The sequence below is a fragment of the Vanessa cardui genome, chromosome 4 (assembly GCF_905220365.1).
Source record: "Vanessa cardui chromosome 4, ilVanCard2.1, whole genome shotgun sequence".
In the NCBI taxonomy this organism is placed as follows: Eukaryota; Metazoa; Arthropoda; class Insecta; order Lepidoptera; family Nymphalidae; genus Vanessa; species Vanessa cardui.
The window spans coordinates 1151821-1173448 of NC_061126.1; the positions used below are offsets into that span (position 1 = coordinate 1151821).

General features: G+C 33.4%; 1 protein-coding gene across 1 annotated transcript; it reads right to left on the reverse strand.

Annotated features, from left to right (window-relative positions):
* Window positions 1–305: 305 nt before the first annotated feature.
* LOC124544206 lies at window positions 306–13216 on the reverse strand. Its single transcript, XM_047122669.1, has 15 exons — window positions 13058–13216; window positions 12787–12952; window positions 12298–12477; window positions 11703–11951; window positions 11032–11152; window positions 10527–10697; window positions 10099–10213; window positions 9713–9846; window positions 8664–8825; window positions 7114–7223; window positions 6431–6566; window positions 5058–5206; window positions 4383–4531; window positions 3994–4096; window positions 306–676 (listed from the first exon to the last, which is right to left on the reverse strand). Exons 1-15 carry the CDS (start codon window positions 13081–13083, stop codon window positions 626–628), a joined length of 2022 nt encoding a protein of 673 aa, XP_046978625.1. The 5' UTR covers window positions 13084–13216; the 3' UTR covers window positions 306–625.
* Between the last annotated feature and the right edge of the window lie 8412 nt (window positions 13217–21628).

Here is a 21628-nt window from a genome sequence, read left to right on the forward strand (position 1 = left end):
AAAACGCTAGTATTGAGCCAAACGAGTATCGAGTAAATTAAAATATTCATTACTATGATTTACATAAATAAAATTAAACAACATTATGACAAACAAACAAAAAATACCTTTGTAATATTTAACATGACAAAATACTTTTTTGAAATATTTAAGATTCTTTTTTAGTTACAGTATTGAGATAATCGACTGAAAACATACATGACGGAAATACGTCCTTATAGCGCTAAGTAACCGCAGTAAATCATGTTCATGCTTTTTTTGGTTAAATTTTTTTTAGAAAAAAATTTAACCAAAAGTTCAATTCGAAGATGTACTTAATGAATTTATCCACAAACAAAACCACTACATACATACTTTCAGAAGTATAATACATCTGTACAGTCGCCGAAGAAAGTCTAAAACTTTAGAGCAAAAATTATAACATTAATTATTTATTTCAATTAATCGCTTAAACTTTCTCCTTCGACGGCACCTCGGTCAGTAGTTTTCGAGGCCATCGGTGCAGTAGCTTCTGACGTATGTAATTGCCAATCAATACTGGGAGACATTGGGGGCTGCATCAGTCGCTCAAGAGAAAAGGATGTCAATACGCTCGCCGACTCGTATCGAGACCCGCGCCGGGCGCCTAGCGGAGGCCTACCGCGCGAGCGCCGCCCGCCGCCGCGTCCGCTCCCAGCTAACAAACAAACACCAAGAACATACAGCTCATTGTATTCTTAATCGAGTTCTTCCAACAAGGACGCTACAAATACACTTGGCAAAATTAACAGACAATATCAGAGTTATATTAGTTCAATATTAGATTTTAGATTAATACTAACTAGACATACAAACTCCAATCTCTATATAAAGTTGACATACAGACAACGATCTTCTTACAATCAACGAATATGGAATGTAAAAAAATATTACATCACAACTGGTGTCACAATCAATCGTCAAAAGGGTAAATTGGATTTTATAAAAATATAATTTTAAGTAAATGATAAATAAAAGTTTAATAGTTATAATTGGTAACAGAATAGTATTTCATTGGCAGAGTTGAAAATTTAAAAATGAAATATAATCTTTGAAGCAAAACATATGAAAAATGAAAAGTTGAAAAAACTTTAACAATTCATAATTATTACTTATAAATTATCTAAGCTTTAAATTACTATTCGCAATTTGAGTTAACAGCAAAACTAGTATTTATTTTAAAATTTATAACCTAACAGAAATGTCACAATTATTTCCACGCGTTAATGTTAAAAATAATTAATGATTATAACTACTTTAATATAGTTGATTCGGTTAAATATGATTGTTTTAAATGAATTTATTTATTAATGTTTTTTAAGAAAATAACTAATCATCTATTTGTGTTTAAATACTTAGTAGACATTGTGATATATAATTATAAATTAATATTTAAATGCCTAAATATAAATATAATATAATCTGTGTAAAATATTTACTTGGAGGTTATTATGTCCAAAGTGCCTTACAAGTTATTTAGCTTTTATTCACCTTCAATAGAAATAGCAATTGAAATAGCATATTATGAAGATAGAAAAGGTCTAAAATTTTCATAAAAATAAGTAACAGGTCTTTATAAAATGATTAAAAGGAAGAACAGAAAAAAACAAGCTAACTTGTTTTAATTATTTTTCAATCTATAATCGATTGTGAAGTTGACTGTATTTGGATAGTATATTTTTTTAAAGCGTTTGTATTAAACCGAAGCGTTTTTGAATCGTCAATATTTAAACACTAACACCGTTCCAGAACGCAGCCTCCGGCGTGAAGAAGCGGTATAAACTCGCATTATTGCTCTAATCAAATAAACAGGTTTATAATATCATTTTTTACAATAATTAATGTCCTGTGATGGCACCCGAGCCTAAGTCTAAGTTTTTTCTAAAAAGTATTATTTTTTTTAATGTAGTCTTCATATATTTTTTTCATTATAATTAAAGTCACTAATTATTGTTATTCTTAAGAATTAAACAAAACCGATTGAAAATATTATTGAAAATAAGTAGTTCGGAATTTTTTTTATATTTATTAAGATATATATACAGGGTTATTGGTATTTCGACGTATATCCGTTAGGAGGTAATAGATTATTTGCAATTATTTTACCCCCATATGCATAATCCAATAGTGAACCATTTTTGAGTTATCACGTTTTTTAGCTTTTTTCAAAATTTATCAAAAAAAATGTCTTATTTATAACTTAGATATGAATTGTTTCTGTTTCTGAATTTTATTTTAAATTTGTATCAAGTAAGTCACTTGAGTAAGTAAGTAACCTTTGTTTCATTGGTTGTTATTTTAGTCAATTTTATGGGAATTTTAAAGAGCGACCTTTAGTACGAATTCATTCATGTTCGACTACGAATTTCCACCAACGTCCTTTCTGGTTAATTTATTTCGATTGATTTTAAATAATTTCTTTCTTTTTATACATTTTTGGAAAGTCTAGAAAACGGTCATGTTTTTAAAATAATCTGCAGGCCACGTTTCATAATGATTTTTTAGTTTTTAAGGCATTGACAAATTTTGAAAAAAGTTAAAAAACGTGATAAATAAAAAAATGGTTCACTTTTGGATCATGCATATGGGGGTTAAAATTATTGCAAATAGTCACCCCTATCACCTCCTAACGGACATACGTCGAATTACCAATAACCCTGTACAATAAGATGTCCGAGAAGGCAAATATTTTCTATAACTACACATTAGTTTCAAGAATATAGAAGATCGTATGAGAAAAAGCCGTGGCAAAGATATTACTTAAAATTAAATTCTAATATTTTAAATGTATCTCCTTGGCAAATATATATCCATAAGAATAAATTGATTTTCAATAATATATACTGAAAGATTTCTTCCCCCATTATGAAAGGCGAAGAACAGAGAAATGTAATTTGGTCTTAACATAAATATCATCTTATATCATATTGATATTTAGTTTTGTGGTTTCATTGAAATTACATCACCAAAGTTATATAGTCCCAAATGTAGACCAGATTACAGGCACAAGGGAGATTAACATTTAGATTTTATGGTGCCATTTTAAAGAGTCATTTCTGAGTGTCAGTATCTATGAGCGGAGGTGACCACTTTAATTGTTCGTATTCCAAAAAAGTGTTATAATTGCAGTGAACAGTGAATGAATTGCATAAATTATTTCGCTCCCAAGTTATTTAAAAGCATGAAACAAGCTAATGAACAGTCGCGAGTGCAAGTCCAACGCGTGTAGCGTTGCTTAAGGGCTACTTGTATGTGTACTTGTACTTGTACTTGAGTACTGGTAGGTATATTTTACTTTTTAAATTAATTTCGTATGTTTATATTAATGTTGAAGGTAAAATAAATTTGTATGTAGTGTATGGCAGTATTTAAGTCTGTTTTGTCAGGTAGATAATTTTTTTCTACATGTAATAAATATATTTTGAAATGTAGTTAGAAATAAGTGTATCTTTAATATTGTTGATAGACGTGTAGCATCGAATCTCTCACCCGACACGCATCCTCATGGAGATTTAAAATTCAATAATAAACTCTATAGTTTATTATTGAATTTTGAAGTGCACATTCATAACGTGTACTTGTATGTAGATCTACTATTCACTCACGGCATGACTTTACAATGTCGGCGTACTTTAATAGAAGTGACGCTCCTAACAAGATTTGTTTTTTTTATTTTTGGTAGTTAAAGAAAATAATGGATTTGTAATAAAAATAATTTATAGATATACATCTACAAAGTTTAAACGCCAATCGTAAAGTGTAAGATTTCGTGAGTGAACAGATCGGTAATGGAAAAAAAAAGAGTGATAGTCGATTTTTGTCTGACGAATCAAGGCACCGGACTGCCTAAGTCGGTGGGCGCAGCGTTCGCCGAGCGAGTGTGTGTGTATGTGCGTGTGTGTGTGTGTGTGCGTGTGTGTGTGTGTGCGTGTGTGTGAGCGCGCGTGTGTGTGTGCGCATGTGTGTGTGGCGTACCTGCAGCGCGCGCGGAGGGGGGCGCGCGGCGCGCAGGCGCGGGGGCCGGCGGCACACGTACTGCTCGTGCGGCGTGAAGGCGCACGGAGCCATGCGCCGGTATCTGCGGGAGCACTGTTATCACTGTCTGATATCGCCGAAGCGTTACAGGTGAATGGTATAAGTTCGCGATTGCATTTGAATACGCGCCGGTAAAAAAAACTAATCGACGTGATATTTAATCGCCATAAGGTCGGGTATCCACTAAAAAGATGGGCGGAGGAGAGAGAATTTTTAAATAATCAAGCGTAAATATCGCTGGGCTCGTATCTCCCTGCGTATCATCTATGATGTTTGCGTCTCCTCAGCTCATCTATTCATAGGTTCACGGAGGGCGGGGCGGTAGGTACTTGTGGTAGGGCAGCAGCGCGGCGCACAGCGCGGGAGGCGTGCGGAGGCTGCGCTCGTCGTCCTCAGCGGCGCGTGCGCAGTCGAAGTGCAGACGCAGCTCGCCCGCCGCCGCGTCCGCGTACAGCAGCGCGTTGCTGCCGTGGCTCGGCTGCAACAGGGCGGGGCGTGGCTCGGAAAGACTTTAAGTAGCGTGTTCAATGTATGGATTTTTGTCCTTTTAGAGTTAAGCCCTTAAATCCTCTCATTGATTTGATTCCATATTATAGTGATTAAGCTAACCTCAGCCCTAATTAAACCCAAATATAAAATACTTAAAAAAAAAAAAGTGTGAACTTTTCCATTTCTGCTCTTAACGGGGTTCAACTAGGTGCAATTTTGGGTGTATTTTTATTCGTAATTTATATTAATTATCTATCTCAAATTTCTTCTGAATTTTCAATGCTACTAACTTTTTGAATATTATCAAGAGTGTCGTACTATTAATAATTTGGTAATCAATATTAAAAACCGAAATCATAAATATACTGTTTAACGTTAAAGTCCCAACTGACAAATTACAATTTAAACGTGGCCTACTAAAACAAAGCATATATCGAGTTATCGAGTGGGAGAGGTGCGTGTGAGAGCATGTATGTATGTATGTAGTGGAGGGCATGAGTGTACGTTTTGCGCACCTCGTGTCGCAGCACGTAGCTGCGCGCGCGCAGGCCTCGCAGCTGCGCGAGGGCGGCGTGCAGCGCGCGCGCGGCGGCGTGCAGTGCGTCACCCGCCGCGACCGCCGCCTCCAGAGTGGCCACCTCGCCCGTCGCGCCATCGATGCGAACTGTGCGATATTACACACACTGTCATAGTGCCACCTTGTAGGATGGACCCGTGAAATAAAAAACCTTTCTAATTCTATAGTAAAATTCCGCAGAAATTTTTAACTTTGCCTTGTTTAGTAAATTCAAATTGTTTGTAAAAAATACATTGGTAGAAAATGCATATTATTCGATACAAGATTTTGTAGATACATTAATTGAAATAATTGTATTTAATTAACATGACGTTGTATTTTTTAAATGTTAAAAAAGAGTAACTACTGAGTTTCTTGCCGGTTCTTCTCGGTAGAATCTACTTTCCGAACCGGTGGTAGCTTCACTTAATTGTAAAATGACGATTCAAAAGTGCTTATAAAAGCCTACTTGAATAAAGTTTATTTTGATTCAGATTCAGATTCCATTGAACATAAAGATACATGAAAAACTTAAACGTGCCAAAGGAATTTCTAATATAAGTGTGTACATTACTCGACATGGAAAATTATTTACTTAGCCCATTAATCTAATGATTAATTTGTACATTCACAAACAATCCACCCCCCATTAATTTGTATTAATTTATTTAATCTCATAATTATTACTTTATTATTAAAATTTTGACGACCAGGTAAACGGACGACTAGGTGATGACAAATATTGTCCACATAGCCATCACCATTCACCTTAACGTTGCAAATTCACAGCCAATCTTTGAATCTGCTGAGATGGCCCAGTGGTTAGAACGCGTGCATCTTAACCGATGATTTCGAGTTCAAGCCCAGGCAAGCACCACTATACATATCTGCTTAATTTGTGTTTATAATTCATCTCGTGCATGGTGGTTAAGGAAAACATCGTGAGGAATTGTATGCATGTGTCTAATTTCAACGAAATTCTGCCACATGTGCATTCCACCAACCCGCATTGGAACAAGGTGGTGGAATATGTTCCAAACCCTCTCATTAATGGAAGAGGAGGCCTTAGCCCAGCAGTGGGTAATTTAAAGGCTGTTTACTCCTACTACTACTTAGAATCTAGCATGTTATGTATCTTGTGCCTGTGCTTACACCGGATTATTCAGCCTTCAAACAAGAACACAGCAATACTTGAAATTAGACGGCGGAATATCTGATTTGCTCTCAATTAAAAGACAACTGTGTCAAAACTAACTTCAAGAATAAACAAATACAGTAATTAAATTTAGATGTCCAAATATTATTTCATGTTTATAAATTGTAAACTGTTACCATTCAGCAAGGAAACGTTCTTCCTTAGATGGAGCGCCAGTGCCAAGCTTCTAATTCGACCCATCGACTGCTCGCTGCCACCGAGGTCCAACTGATACTCCGGGATAGGCTCCAGTAACACCTCACCATTGTTGTCCTATAGAATTTCACTTAATGAATAATTTATCCTAATAATAAAAGCTATATAAGAAATAAGAGGAATCAATCTTTTAAGCAGAGCAATCAACACTAAAAAAATTCGTAAGAACAAAGCGAATGCGAACCGTACCCTTAAGGTCAAGTGACGTCATACGCAAGTGGAGCGTTGGAAAAACTATTAATTTTTTATTTATGATTAATTTTAACATTTAATCGTTAAAATAATAGATAATTTTTTGTCAGTAAATAATAGTTATGTATATAATAACGTAATTTAATGTAACATATTATTTATATTGTTCAGTATATAAGATATTGCCAATTCAACAACAACAATATAGCCTAAGTTATGCCTTAAACAACAGCTATCTAATGGCTGTGACAGTCCCCTCAAAATCGTCACAATCATTTCACAGTTAACCAAAAAATAAGAACATGTTATTTTGGTATATGTATAGGTATATATAAATATTAATTTCATAAAAGGTTATTTTAATATTACAAACAGACATTCCAATTTTATTATGTATAGATATTTAACTCACTCGAATCTTATGCGAACAGTGTATCACGATATCGAAATTCTCGTCGGTGGTTTTGTCAACGACCCGCCACTTCTTGAACGAGCGCGGGGGCGGCTGCTCGAACATCGTGTCTGAGATACAAACATTACTAATATTTAAAATATTCAATTTTTCTTGGTGGTAGGGCTTTGTGCCCAGGCGGCAGGTACCACCCACTCATCAGATATTCTACCGCTAAACAACAAAACGCAGTTTGTTGAAAGGTGAGTGAGCCAGTGTAACTACAGGCACAAGGGACATAGCGTCTTAGTTCCCAAGGCTGGTGGCGCATTGACGATGTAAGGAATAGTTAAAATTTCTTACAGGGTCATTGTCTATGGGTGATGATGACCACTTACCATCAGGTGGCTCATATGCTCGTCCGCCAACCTATTCCATAAAATAAAATAAAAAATTATCTGCAAGAGCATTTGACGCGGGACAGATTGTAATCTAACAGTTTAACTTCGACAGGTAACAATATAGCAAAAAATAACACGTTAAATAGGCTATTTGACTGGTTTTTAAAATCCATTTTATATTATTTAGTAGAGGTTAAGGAACCCAGTAAAAGTTGATTTTTTTATTTCTAATACATATTTTCCGAAAAATATCATATTTAAATAACGCGCGAAAACGCTACTTGGACAATATGGCGCTTTAATGGGGTCGGTGACGTCACTTTGCTGTATTTTAATCTGTGGTACATATAGTAGAAAAGCAAGATTAACAAGAAAGTGACTTGATCATAAGCCCGGCCAATGAAGAGCGTTTTGTGTCACGTGACAAACGTTTGAAAAAATGCACTTTTATTTAATGATTTTTGAATAAATTAAGTATTATTATCAAGTTTCGTTAGTAAATTACCATATTTAAACTCATAATATACACTGATTACAATAATTTACAATTTATTTTTCGCATTGTCAAATAGCCTATTGCAATCATATTTCACGATTCACAATGTTTTGACAGTTTACAATCTGACGAGATATATTGTAATCTAACGCATTTTGTAGTCTTACGGTGACATATATAAGTCAAAATCGGTCCAGCTGTTCCAGAGTTTAGCCGTAACAAACAACAGATAGACAGAAAAATTGTATACAAATACAATTTTTCTGTCTATCTGTTGTTGTCAACAGCCTGTAAATTCCCACTGCCGGGCTAAAAAAGGCCTCCTCTCCCTTTGAGGAGAAGGTTTGGAACATATTCCACCACACTGTTCCAATGCGGGTTTGTGGAATGCATATGTATGTATGTATGTGTGGAATGTATATGGCAGAATTTCTATGAAATTTGTCACATGCAGGATGTTTTACTTCACCGCTGAGCACGAGATGAATTATAAAGACAAATTAAGCACACGAAACAGCGGTGCCTGCCTGGGTTTGAACCCGCAATCATCGGTTAAGATGCAGGCGTTCTAACCACTGGGCAATCTCGACTCGAAAAATTGTATAAAATGTTATTTTGGTATATAAATTTCATAAAGGATATATTGCTTAATGTTCGTTTCTGCCTTGAATTACCTTTACAAGTACAATTGTAGAACTCCACATTATCTGTCTTGCTCACTTGCTCGTTTTGCTTCTCGCCTGTGTTATCACTCGTCGCTGCTTCTTGTTCGCTTTCCTTTTCGTCGTCACCTGATTGCGGTTCCTCTGTGCAACTCATTTGTGAGTTATCTGTATCTGTAATATTATTAAACACACACATACACAAAAACAATTACTTAAACACATATTAAGGTATTAATATTAATAAGATATTTAATATTGAAGGAATAATGCATTGTGCGTTGGGATGAAATTATATACAATACAAGATGATGAAAATGACGATAATGACAATTTTGATGATTTTGATAATTATGACGATTGCTATGATGATGATCATAATGATTGTGATGATTATGATAATCATGGCGGTTTCTATGATGATTTATATTTGCTGTCGAAACTCTTGGCCCTTGGAGTAGTGGTGCAAAAAGCTTCATCAAAAGTATAACACCTCGCCTCATTGCCTCCACTGGTGACAGGGGGGCTGGTTCGTTTTTTGCCCAGAGGATCGGAATTGCGATTCAACGGGGAAATGCTGCTAGCATTCTTGCCACCATTCCACGCGGTCAAGATTAATACAGTAACTAGTTTTAGTTCATATTTGTATATATATTTAAGCATTTAATGTTGTTAATTACTGTAATATGATGATAGTGGGGAAGATGATAATGATTAGTTTTGATGATAATGATAATTATGACGATTGCTTTGATGAGGATCATAATGATGATGATGATGATTTTGATGATAACGATGACGATTTTGATGATTATGATAATGACGACAATAGAGATGATGATTTTTGTTATTGTGATGATTATGACGCGGATGAAAAACCGTTGGAGGTAGAATATGTGAATTTTACCCGCCCAGAAAGGCTTGCAAAACGCCCTACATATGTCTACATGATTGATAAGACTTTATGACGATGTTGACGATTAAAAGATAATAATAAGACTATATACTATAACATTACACAGAGTCTATGAACACATGTACATAAGAATATGAGTACATACCATCTATACACAAGCTGTTATCTTCATCATCGGAAGACACATCCATGTCATTAAAGAGGCTCATTTTGCTTGATTCCTGATTACTTTTTTCTTGGTCATAAGTTTTGTAGTTCAATTTCTTTTTTTCAGCCGGTCTGAAATGATTTTCTTATTTTATTATAATTTGGATAAAATCGTTTTAGTTTAAGACGAGAACAAACTGAGATTGAAGGAGTAGCTATTTTATTATTTGGAGGATTTTTTGGAAATTGTTCCAATTTTTGTGAAAAACTGTAAAAAATTTTTTTATTAAATCTGGATGCTGAATCTGTATGGGATTGAAGCGGATATAAATCAACAGTGATACAAGGCAAGCCGTGATAAAAACATATTGAGATTCCACTTACGGTAAGAGGGTGTGTTGAAGTAGATGCTTGTACGCTTTGTAGGTCCTCACGAGAACTGACTCCCTGTTTATTGAGAACTCATTGCCTAGTACCACTACGTCAGTCGTTTCACCATCTATGGAGAGAAAATCAATGCATAATATAACAGTAAGTAGTTATTATTATTGTCTAGATGAAGGTAAAATACATTCTATATATATCTATAGTTCTAATTATTAATTAATATTAATTAGACTCACAGTTAAACAAACTCACACAAAACGCTATTCAGCAAATACACATACACTGTATACAGTTGAGCTACGATTTTTTAGCTTGCGTTTGAATGTTAGTATATACAAGTATATAAAATGAAAGAGTCTCTTTTTTCGTTATATATTGACTATTACTATACTTTAGTAAAGAAGAAGATAAAGTAATGAACGTACCGGGTCCAAACACGGAGCAGACGGATACGGGAATATCCCAGGGTCTGTCCAGTTCCACGAGACACCTGAGGGCGTTTTCGCTGGCTATATACTGGCAGCCATTGTCGGCTGCATACTGTGCCAGCTCCCTTTGAACCTCCGTGTACGGCAGTATTGAAACCGACTTTTCATCTACAAAAAAAAAACATAGATAATATAATATACTTTATGTTTCTTTGTGAAGGAAACGATCATGAGCATTAATTAGAAACCATCAATTCTCTAACAGAAGCCAGCTGCAGTACATTATGTTTGATTGTGTTGATCTGATATATTTTTATTGTGGTACACACAAACAGGTAGGACAATATATGGCTGGTTTAACTAGATTTATATATATATGTATAATTCTTCTGTGAGTCTATCACTGACCTGAACTAAATGACTGAGCCGATTTCGATAAAATTCATTAATTTTATAGTAACTGTTGTGTTACTTTTGTAACTATTAAAATGTTTGGTCTTACTCGGCAATATGAATCTGCAGGGATGTTTGTTGCAAGGCTCGGGGATCAAGCAGGGTTTCATTATACTCAGTTTCTTTGTTATTGGTCTGCATTCAATTTGAGGTAATGCTTTAATATCTACCTGCAAAATAAATATATATTGCTCAGATAGCTTGGCTTAACAGAATATATTTTCTTAAAAAGACATATATTTGTTTTCTTACATCATGAATGGAAATTAAATTGGTAATTGATATAAAATATAACATTTATTTAGGTTTTATTCATTATTTAAGCAAATCATATGGATTCAAATCAATACTATATACATAATCATACCTAAGAGTATTGTTTTTTTTTCCTTTATAAAATATAATTAGTTGTTTTAGCTGTCCTAAGTTGGCCTTTTAATCAAAAAATGTGAGTGATCATGGAACAGAATTGTTAATAAAAATCATTTGCATACATATAACTTAAAAATCGTTTTATTTGTTACCCTATGCTGTTTTTGTTCATTCACATATGCAAATTTGAAGTAAGATAAGATGTAGAAGAGGAACAAATAAAAAATGACACTTTCACATTCATGATATTAAATTTTTTGTGTAATGGAGTTATAAAAATCAAATGTGTAGGAAGATAGTTGAAGCTGCATCATCAGCCCTTAAGAAACAAAACAAAATAATACTTACATTTATCAATTCCTTGTCAAGAATTAATTCAATAGTATTGTTTCTTGTTTCCAGGGGTATCTGGGCTGCCATGTTAAATGTTTTAGGATATGACTCCATTTCACTGGCTCTCATCTTAAACCTAGCGTCATAAACCGTTTCAATTGTCGGCTTGGGTCGTAGTGCTCTAACGCAGTGTACATTAGTCCAAAGGGCTTTTGCCCACTCCATATATTCTTTTTGCTCTTTTTCATATATAGGCTTAAGTTCCTAAAAACAAATGAAATTTATAATATAACATTAAAAGTTACAACTCGTAGATGTCTTTTGTCAGTGTAATGTGTGTTTTAGAGTTTATAAAAGAATATATGATTAGTAAATGGCATCTATCTAAAGAGGTTTTCCCAAAGAGTGGTTTCGCCAAGTAAACCAACCACCAGAGTATATATAAGTTAGATTATTAAAACCTGTTAGTGTTTATTGTAGAATATGTTATTAGTAATAATATAGTAATGTTATCTGAGCAGGTTTTCTTAAAGAGCTGTTGCCAAGTATACTGATCACAAGAACTTCACTATGAAGCTATATATTCGATTATTGATCTGAACTTTTTTACCTCGAAAACTCGATGATCTGTCTTAGTCGGTCGTGGTATGAACACCTGTTCTAGGACACGGGGATGCTCTGCACAGATGACCTTGAGGATCTGATACTGCTGGTGGGCCGTGAGGGCTGAGATCTTTGGATACTGTATTTTTGGTAGACATGGCACATAGACACTGTATTCTCGATTCAACTGAAAATAATGTAAGTTATTATTCAACTATAGTAGTAAGATATCAGGACTTCATAGTTAAAAGTTATAATTATATTTATTGGCTATATACTTTTATGGAATATATTATAGGTAATAATTTTTAATATAGGTAACTAATACATAAAAAAATAACGACTGCACAAAATACATCTATTTAAAAGTAAGAAACTTTTTTAATTATAATTTTATGTTATGCATAGAATGTCAATAAACAGCCAGGTTTTTAATTAGTATAATGTTAATAAAAAAAAAATATTATTTAATAAATATTGGATAAAGTTAACTTACAATCTCTTTCTTTGTAAATACTTCATCCCAATTGATTTTAGGAGTTTCTTCTTCTGAATCGCTAGATATGAATGGATCATGAAATTTATTGCGGAGTATTTTCTCTGTTACGCTCTTACTAAGGTCATCTTCCTTTAGGAAATATATATCTGGTTGAGAGAAACACCTTAAACAAAATACAAGTGAATATTTAGATGCTTTATAATTATTTTTTAATATTTAAAAGAATTTCGCACTACATTTTTTAAACCTATTGTAAATATATACAAACCAATCAAACTGCCTTATGTGTTCCATTGTTATACAATTCCAATATAAAAATACATAACAAACAAGTAACTTAATTACTAATACTTATCACAGAAAATAAAATTGGATTTCACATGCTAACTTTAATAACTTTTTTTTTTATTGCAAATTGACGTTTTATTTTCGTCCAATGACATTGACATTGTTATTGATTTTCACCGTTTAGTTTTTGCTTTAGATCCTTTTTATTTTATTAATGAGTTGTAATTTAAATAAACATATTTAAAAAGAAGAAATTTGTATGCCCTATACGCAGGCAAACTGAGTATTTATGTAATCGAAAGAACTTAATATGTAATGACCAATGACAATAACCCTGTATACAAATATCAGCTGTTCTAAGAAGAAGATCTGATCAGATAATTTAACTAATAGGTCTATTAAAGTATGTTTTACTTTGTACCTATTTGTGGTAATAATAACCTTTTAAATATAAAATGTAAGTAATAGAAATAAACCTATAAGCCTTGTAGTTTATAACGTTTTTTAATAAAATTGTCCTAGATGATTTTGCTGTTGTAGCTTAATTTATACTTATTTTTTTGGTTTTGAATTGTAATATTTACATCTTTTTTCTTTTGCATTTGCTCGAAATGGTTGATGTTTTTGAATACAATAAATTGGGGTTCTACATAAATCGTTTGTGTGAGTGATAAGAGCCATGGCCATAGCAGCTGGCGTATGCTGAACACCTCACCAAACTTACTTATGAATAGTTTAAGAACAGGCAGACGTTTATCCTCTTCTCCATAGCTTATAGTAAAGTAGCGCGAAGTCTTCAGGATATGAAAAATGTGAACTCCAGTGGAGCTTAGAAACTTGAGCAATTCATAAAAGAATATATTCGCTATTCTATGTAAATTTACTTACTAAAACATCTCATTTTCTCCAGTGATAAATAGAGTTTTTTCTTCTATTTTCCCTATATGACTCATTTATTAATATCAAAATAGAAAAATTACGTAATAATTTCGATTTTAAATTTCAATTCTCTTTTTATTAAAATTCCTAAGGAATATTGAATTTGAGAAGCTATTCTGTTTATCCCTCGCACACGTCTTAAGTTTTCACCTGATGGTCAATATTCACTTTGATGTTCACATCAGAGGTACAGAATAGAACTGAAGGTAAAAAAACTTACCACCACGTCTAGAACATAATATTTTTAAGACTACTGACTCGATCAATCGACTTATTTAAATTAAAAAAATATATATTAATATGATGATAATCAATCGAATAATTGCTTTTAGGCTTTGTTGCCGCCTCTTCGATGAAAGCAAACATTACGAACTACCCACACCTGTCATGTGCGTTGGTTTTGACAGGTTTTTTATTGGATTTTCGTATTTCGCTTCTCCATTCAATAACTTCGGGTACGCATTACGTAGTTAACTGAGCTGTGAAATGCTTTGCGCGTCTCTCGTGCGATGTGTCAGTCAATTATGAATGTTATTAAGAGAATTATAAATTGAGTTATAATTTGGAGGAATTGTTTTAATTTTGGTGTATGATAAAACCTAATATTTGGTTTTTAACACTAAAGAATTGAATTTGTCATAAAATTACTGAGAAGTAGAAATCGATAGTAACATACACATACCTATTTTCCAAGATAATACGTAGTAATAACGTAGATAAATTCAAAGGTAGTCTTAAATAGCCTTACTACGTTGATAAACATACAAACAAATAGACTTTCGAATTTATTATATTAATAAAATAATATATTTATAGGATTATGCAAATAAATTAATCAATGTCATGTTTAGTTAATATCTTGTTCTGTACATTTCCCTTTGTTCGTGCTGAAAATTGTTTACATGTCCCCTTACATGTAGCGGTATGGTGGCAAAAATAGCGTCGAGTGCCAGAATACTCAGTAATTCCAGCGCTTCATCTAGTTTTTCTTCATAACCTCAAACTGCAGCATTTTCTAAATTTCATAGAACGTGGAATACATCGATCTAATTCTAAGGAGGTCGTATATCTACAAGAGATAGAAAATAATAAGCATAGGCATTCAAATTGTTCAAGCCCATACCGCTATTCCAAGATTAATTATTGTCAGGAGGTCTTTCGAACAGTTTTAACAAAGAGTGCCACTTGTAGTTATAAACGACGAAGGGCGGCCATTGTCCTGCCTCCTGTGTCCGACATAACCCAATAATTAATTATTAATGAAGGACCACTCTATTGGCATTTAATTTTGGAGGCTATTGTATAATGGGAAATAATACCATCCATAAAGAAGAAGGAAACTTCGGACGTTCGAATCCTGTAAAATGTCTCGTTGATTGCAACATCATCAACGTTGGAAAATAATAGAATGGCCAAATGTGGTGCATTGGCATTTGAAAATATGAAAATTGCTTCAGATGGTTGATAGAGAGCCTTTACATGGCCCAACTTTATACAAGGTAAATAATTCGGAAGTCGCTTTTAGACGTACTTTAATATTTTCTCAATTATTATATAGTAATAGCATTTAAAACATGCCTTATATTACAATAGATCAATACACTATTTTATGTGTAAAATTTAAAAAATATATGAATGTGAATTTCTCAAATAGATTTGCATTTACCACCAGAACCTCAAAACACAGCATATCGTGAATCCTTTCGAAGAAGAATTGTAGTTGTTTTAAATACATTGAATATTCACCAAGACATAATATCTTAACGGTCGGTATCAAAACGGAAATGAATAAATCGCAACTCGATAATTCCATTATGCAGGTAATATAACAAATATCGGAAGTACAAGCCCAATAGACAAGGCGTTAGAAAAAGAAAATCGCGGCTTACGCAGCATCACGTCCGTTCCACGGACATTTCGACAGATGCCTGATTGCGTTTCTGTATTCTGTAACAAAGCAAGAAAGTGGAGCTGCCATTTAAAACGGTTTCAAAGAGAATTGTATTCGCATTTATTGATACTAATTTCGTTTTGACGCAAGAGTAGTTCAGTTCCGTAAATAGGATGGAAATTGATCCGCAACAGAAAAGAAGGAACTGAAATTTGGAAAAGACAACATTTCTTTTCAATTTTTACTCTCCATTTTAAGCTTTGCTGATTATTAGTATACATTTTAAGAATACATTGTTACTCAAGTGTTGATACTTGAATTTAATTTAATGAATTGCTAGTATCTATCTAATTATGCAGAACATTCCCATGCTATATGTATCATTTTTAAACTTTTATGGATTTTTTATATGTATCAATAGATGTCTTTATTTTATTATTTTTTTAATTCACGCTATACTTTATCAAAGAAAATAACATTAGACTAGTAATACAAAGTACAAATTGACTGACAGACTGTCTTTATTTTAGAAAGGAGTGGTGTTCTAGGTAATCACAATATATGTATAACGTAGATAGCTGTTCAAAATTAGATCTTTAGATTTTTATTTATTATGTCTATAAGATAAATTTTAAAACTTAAACAAATTATGCCAAACATTTTATTGAATTACGGAATATTTATTAAAAATTATCAATTTGTAAATGTCCCTGGGCTCTTTACTTAAGTTTTGGATCAAACTCCAAGACTATACTATTGCACCGAGTTGGTGGATACAGAATCGCACCCGCCACATTCAAGTATCCTTACGATGTTTTGCTCCATCACAATGCAAGAATTATAAAAAAAAAATATATATTTTCGCACATGAAATTTCAGTGGCGCATGCTGAATATTAAATTTAATTCCTCGATAAAGATTCACATCTATCTATCAGTGGACCAGTCCAGTAGGACCACCGTGGGCTATTCATAAATTTAACAGTCGATTTTGCTTTATTAAAAGTTATTTTTATTTGGGTTTCAATATGCCAAATAATGATGTAATAACACGCAACTTACACGCTCTGGCAAAATCACTTTCATAACAAAAGAAAAATAATTATGAACTGAGTAAAACTTTTTCGAAGAAAAGTGTTAAAATAACTGTGTAATAAAGACTTTGTAAGAATTTTATAGTACTATTTTTTATTCCTGTAATATTCGCTTTCGAATTTTCATTTTCCTTAAAAGATCGAAAAAGCGACAAAAAATGATACCAAGAAGAGATCGAAATCGTAATTTATTTTTGGTTTACAAATTTCTTAAAATGTAAAAGTTCATATCAAATTTAATATTAATTACAAATTATGTCATTTAATATATGTACGTAACATGATATAATTATGCAGAAGTTTATAAATTGTCAGAGTTCTACTCTTATTTCGGCTTCGTATAAAGGGAAATATATATTATATTTAGGAGATTCCTTTAACTATGCAACTGGCTGGAAAGAATGAAATAAAAAAAAAAGAAACAAAAGCGCGCGAAACTGCATCAAGCTGTCATTATTCTATCATTTTGGGCGCGAACAGTAAGGTCAATAATATTGGCGCGACTTGTAATTTGTTATAAGTGTTATTTGTGTTCTATTTGGATTTGTAAACTCAACCGAGTAAGTAATTTACTTCAATATGTATGATTTGGTGATTTATTTATGTTAAGATATTTTCGAAGTTAGAACTATTATGTAAATGATTGAAGTTGTTTATATCCTGATTAAAGTTATTTATGATCTTGTTTTTTTTTTAATCTATTTCACTTCTGTATGCTAAATTCAGAAGTGGGATACATTTACACGCCCTTCAGGCTTCTTATTTTTTATTAATTCTGTAAAAATTACGCGGTAGTTCTGTAAAATAATTTATAAATAAATCACCATATTCATTGTTGTAAGATTAAATATTGTAAACTATTAAGGCTGATAAACAGCGTAGTTCGAGAAACAAGTCGCGTCGATATGAGACCGGTGATAGCAATGATATTCTAATAAACAGATATGTTGTACCCATGCTAAGCAACGGAAAGGGGTGTGCCGCGCCGGGGACCGTTTATTTTGAGTTTCGTTACAGGTAAAAGGGATGACTAGATGTTTTAATTGCGCAAAACGTATTACTGGCATAATTATGATGAAGGCGACTGGGGCGGGCGTCCCAATTGGGACGTTTTCTGGTCTTCACTTTTTGCGCGTTAGTGACGTGTCTGTTTACTAGAACATCATTGGGTGATAGGTTGTAGAATACGTCTCGAATGCGAAGTAATTAAAAATAAATCTCATTCTTGATGTGAAGCGGCACCGTGTTTAATATTACACGAACTATGTAGGGTCACTTTAGACTTAGTAGCTTAAAAAATGTTTCACATAATCGTGTTGAGTTATGTTCGTATATTGAGACTTGCGAGATAAATATGTGGTTAAAATTTCATAAACACAAACGGTTATTTAGATAGTAGCGTACAAATAGCGTCATTTTTTATATTGACTAACATATACCTATATCAAAACTATAATCTAGTTCCAGGTGAGCTAGAAAGTTAAAATTAGTTATGCAGATAGGTAATCAATCTAAATACAAATGATAAGTTCTGAAAGTAGTAAAATTTATAATTTTTTAATAAAAATGATTTTCCTAGGAACACTTACATATGTGCTTAGTGTTTGTAATGAGTGTATAAAAATAATAATGTAATAATCAGCATTCAAAACTTATGACAGCTAGTCTTTATGTGGATTTCAAGGTCTTCATGTGAATATATATCTTTTTATTCAAATATTTTTGATTTAGAACTTATAGTTGAGGGTATAGTCGACAATCGTATTTATCGAGTTATTAACAGGGACTTAGTATTAATTATTGCTTCAATATTTTACGCACATCAAAAGTGTAAGATCATTATTATCATAATTAAATAATAGACATTTTGGTATACGGCATGCGGTGTGACGCCGAAGCATTGAGGTGGGCGATATGGTGAATCGTTTTAGAATGGGTATAGTAAAAATAAGTCAAGACAGTTGTACTTTACCTAATTGACTCCTCAAATAAACCGCTAAAAATTAAAATGATTGGCTTACAGAAATCATATCTTATTTTAGACTGCTGTACGATGTTAAAGTATGTTTATTTCCCGCGCAAAATATATGTAACTAGTTTAATACTGCAATGTTGACAATTAAGTATGGAACGCAAAAAAAAAAAAAAAAAAACTGAAACCAATTATATTCCGTAAACTTAGGTAAATTCAGTTGTATCTCGAAAACAAAAACATTTGGTATTAAGTTTGTTATAAATAAGTACTTACTAATAGTTTATGTACAAAAAGTAAAAGTATTTCATTTTGATGAGATGAGACGTTATCCACAAGATCCCGTTTGGATGTAAGGTACCATTTTCAAAATTGTACTTCTTCATAAAACCCTAAGCCTCGAAGTCAGGATGTTTCATGACTTAATACCTTCGAAATCATTTAAATTTTATTAGGTAGTACCTTTCAAAAGTTGCCACCTCGCGTGACAATAGTGAAACCGAAAACATAGCGGCTGACATTACTAATAGGCTGATATCTATTGATCCTTCAGGCTGTAGTTATTCCTTGAATTTGTGTCTAATTGAGAGTACCATGCCCAATGTTCTGCTGACGGGTATTGTATCTGATCAGTTACAAGTTTATTTTTATTAAGTAACTAGGGGTGTCCTTTTGCCGAATTTATTAAATCTAAAATTTAACCAAAAAAAATTGGAAAGTATTTTGTGTTGAACCCGACACACATGATATTGATGTTTGGTGCGAAGAAGTTGAGAGATTCAATATTTCTAATAAATGGCTCTGAATGTTTGTCTGGCGTGTCGAGCTGTCTCAAGGGTGCCGCACATTTATGGTTTAATGAGTGGTTAACCACTGATCGCTATTGGTCCATTTTTTTTGTCGTGAATTCAAGTCATTGTTTCCGTGAATGTTTGAGTAAATGAATATTTTATATGATGCGATGATTTATAGTATGCCCGAAGGACACTTAAAATAGTTAAAGGCTTAAGTGACGAACTCGTGATACGAAGCATAAACGTGCAGGCTAGGACAGCCGCGTCTTATGCAAACCTTGCTTAGTTTGATCTATGTTAAGCCTATTCGCAGGTTACAAGACAATCGATGTCAACCACAATAAGGCACGTACGCTTAAACCTGGCACATTTTCTTTATAATGCCCAAAATAAAAGGGTTGCTAATCAAATTTCTAAGCGAAACACACATGGCGGTAGGGTAAGTTGTAATGTTTGAAAATGGCAAGGCATACTGAAACCTCTTGCTTCGCTAAAGACGGGTCCACCAGTCGTAATACTGGTAACGTTATTTGCACTGACCCGTCGCTGAGGTTATCTGGTGCCCCCTGAGATACTGATTTAACCACTGCGGCTGTCCAAGAAATTCCGGTTGATGTTCTCATCGACAGTGGTGTTTTAAATATATCAGGAGTGTCGTCTGATGATCTGATATACTTGTCATGCGAGAGTAAACCAAAACGATGAACTTTAAAAGGTATAAATAATTTAATGATAGAAGCAAACTCTTTTGTGACACTAACTGTTGAACTCTATGAGATTTCCTTCGAGGCCGGTTTTGTAATAGAAAATTTTAATAACTTCAGATATTCTCAACCGTTAAGGTGTTACATACGTACGTGCAAAAGACAGGCAATATCTAATCCGGTCATCAGAAAAATTGGTTCATGTAGAATTGCGTCAAACAGTAGAATACGTTTTTACGCCTCTTCTGGCCATTGAGCGAAATCTCTTGAGGGTTGAACATTTCGCTGAATTATATTGTACATTTCGGATTCAGCATCAACTACTGTCACCGCGGGTGAAATGCACATTAACGTCACAGAAAACACTTCTTTTGATTATCGATCATACTGGCTATCACACACAAAGCAATTCAAAGTTCGTGACATAATAAATGATCTTAATGATAAGGGTATTAATTGAGACCCAAAGTCTGAGTACGCCAGCCCCATTATTCTGGTGAGTAGCATAGGTGATGATAGAAGCATCAGGATGTGTGTCGATCATTGAGTGCTAGACCGACAGATGCTCAAGGAACGGTACCCTTTACCTCTGGCTACTGGTTTTGGATCCCTATCAATATATGATGAGTCCCTATAATGAGTCAGTTAATCAAACACTTTTTGTGACTCTCGAAGGTTAACATGAGTAATTGCGAATCTCTTACGATTTTAGTAACTTGCCACTTGTGTATCAGCGTATTATTAGTAATACACTACGTGAGCATATTGATACTGGTAATGTCTTGATGCATATTAATAATGTTTTAAATATGAGCAATACCTTAGAAGAGGCTATACTGAATGTATTTTTAACAACTCTAACAAGGGCAGGTTTTTCGATTAATCTTACTAAATGTTCTTTCATCACTTTAGAAGTTGAGTACTTAGCATGTATCATTTGTCAGGGTCAGGTCAGGCCGAGTCCTCAGAAAATCAAAGTCCTAGTTACTCCATTTTTCAGTAATATCAACCAAGTTAGACAGTTTCTGTGGGCTAGGCAGGATATTATATGCGCCGCTATATCTGAGCTATGACCACCATTATAAGACCTCCTGCATAACCCGCCCGACCCATAAAGACGTCGTATTTCATTAGGGTACTGAACAAGAAAAAGTCATA

What these genes read in the sequence shown, in the direction of transcription:
- LOC124544206 (XM_047122669.1), bottom strand. Translation starts at nt 13,083, where the DNA reads ATGGAACACATAAGGCAGTTTGATTG. An exon ending in CTTCAACACACCCTCTTACC is followed by an intron (nt 9,847 to 10,098) that starts GTAAGTGGAATC and finishes AAATCATTTCAG; the next exon opens with ACCGGCTGAAAAAAAGAAAT. An exon ending in ACTGTTCGCATAAGATTCGA is followed by an intron (nt 6,567 to 7,113) that starts GTGAGTTAAATA and finishes GAAATTCTATAG; the next exon opens with GACAACAATGGTGAGGTGTT.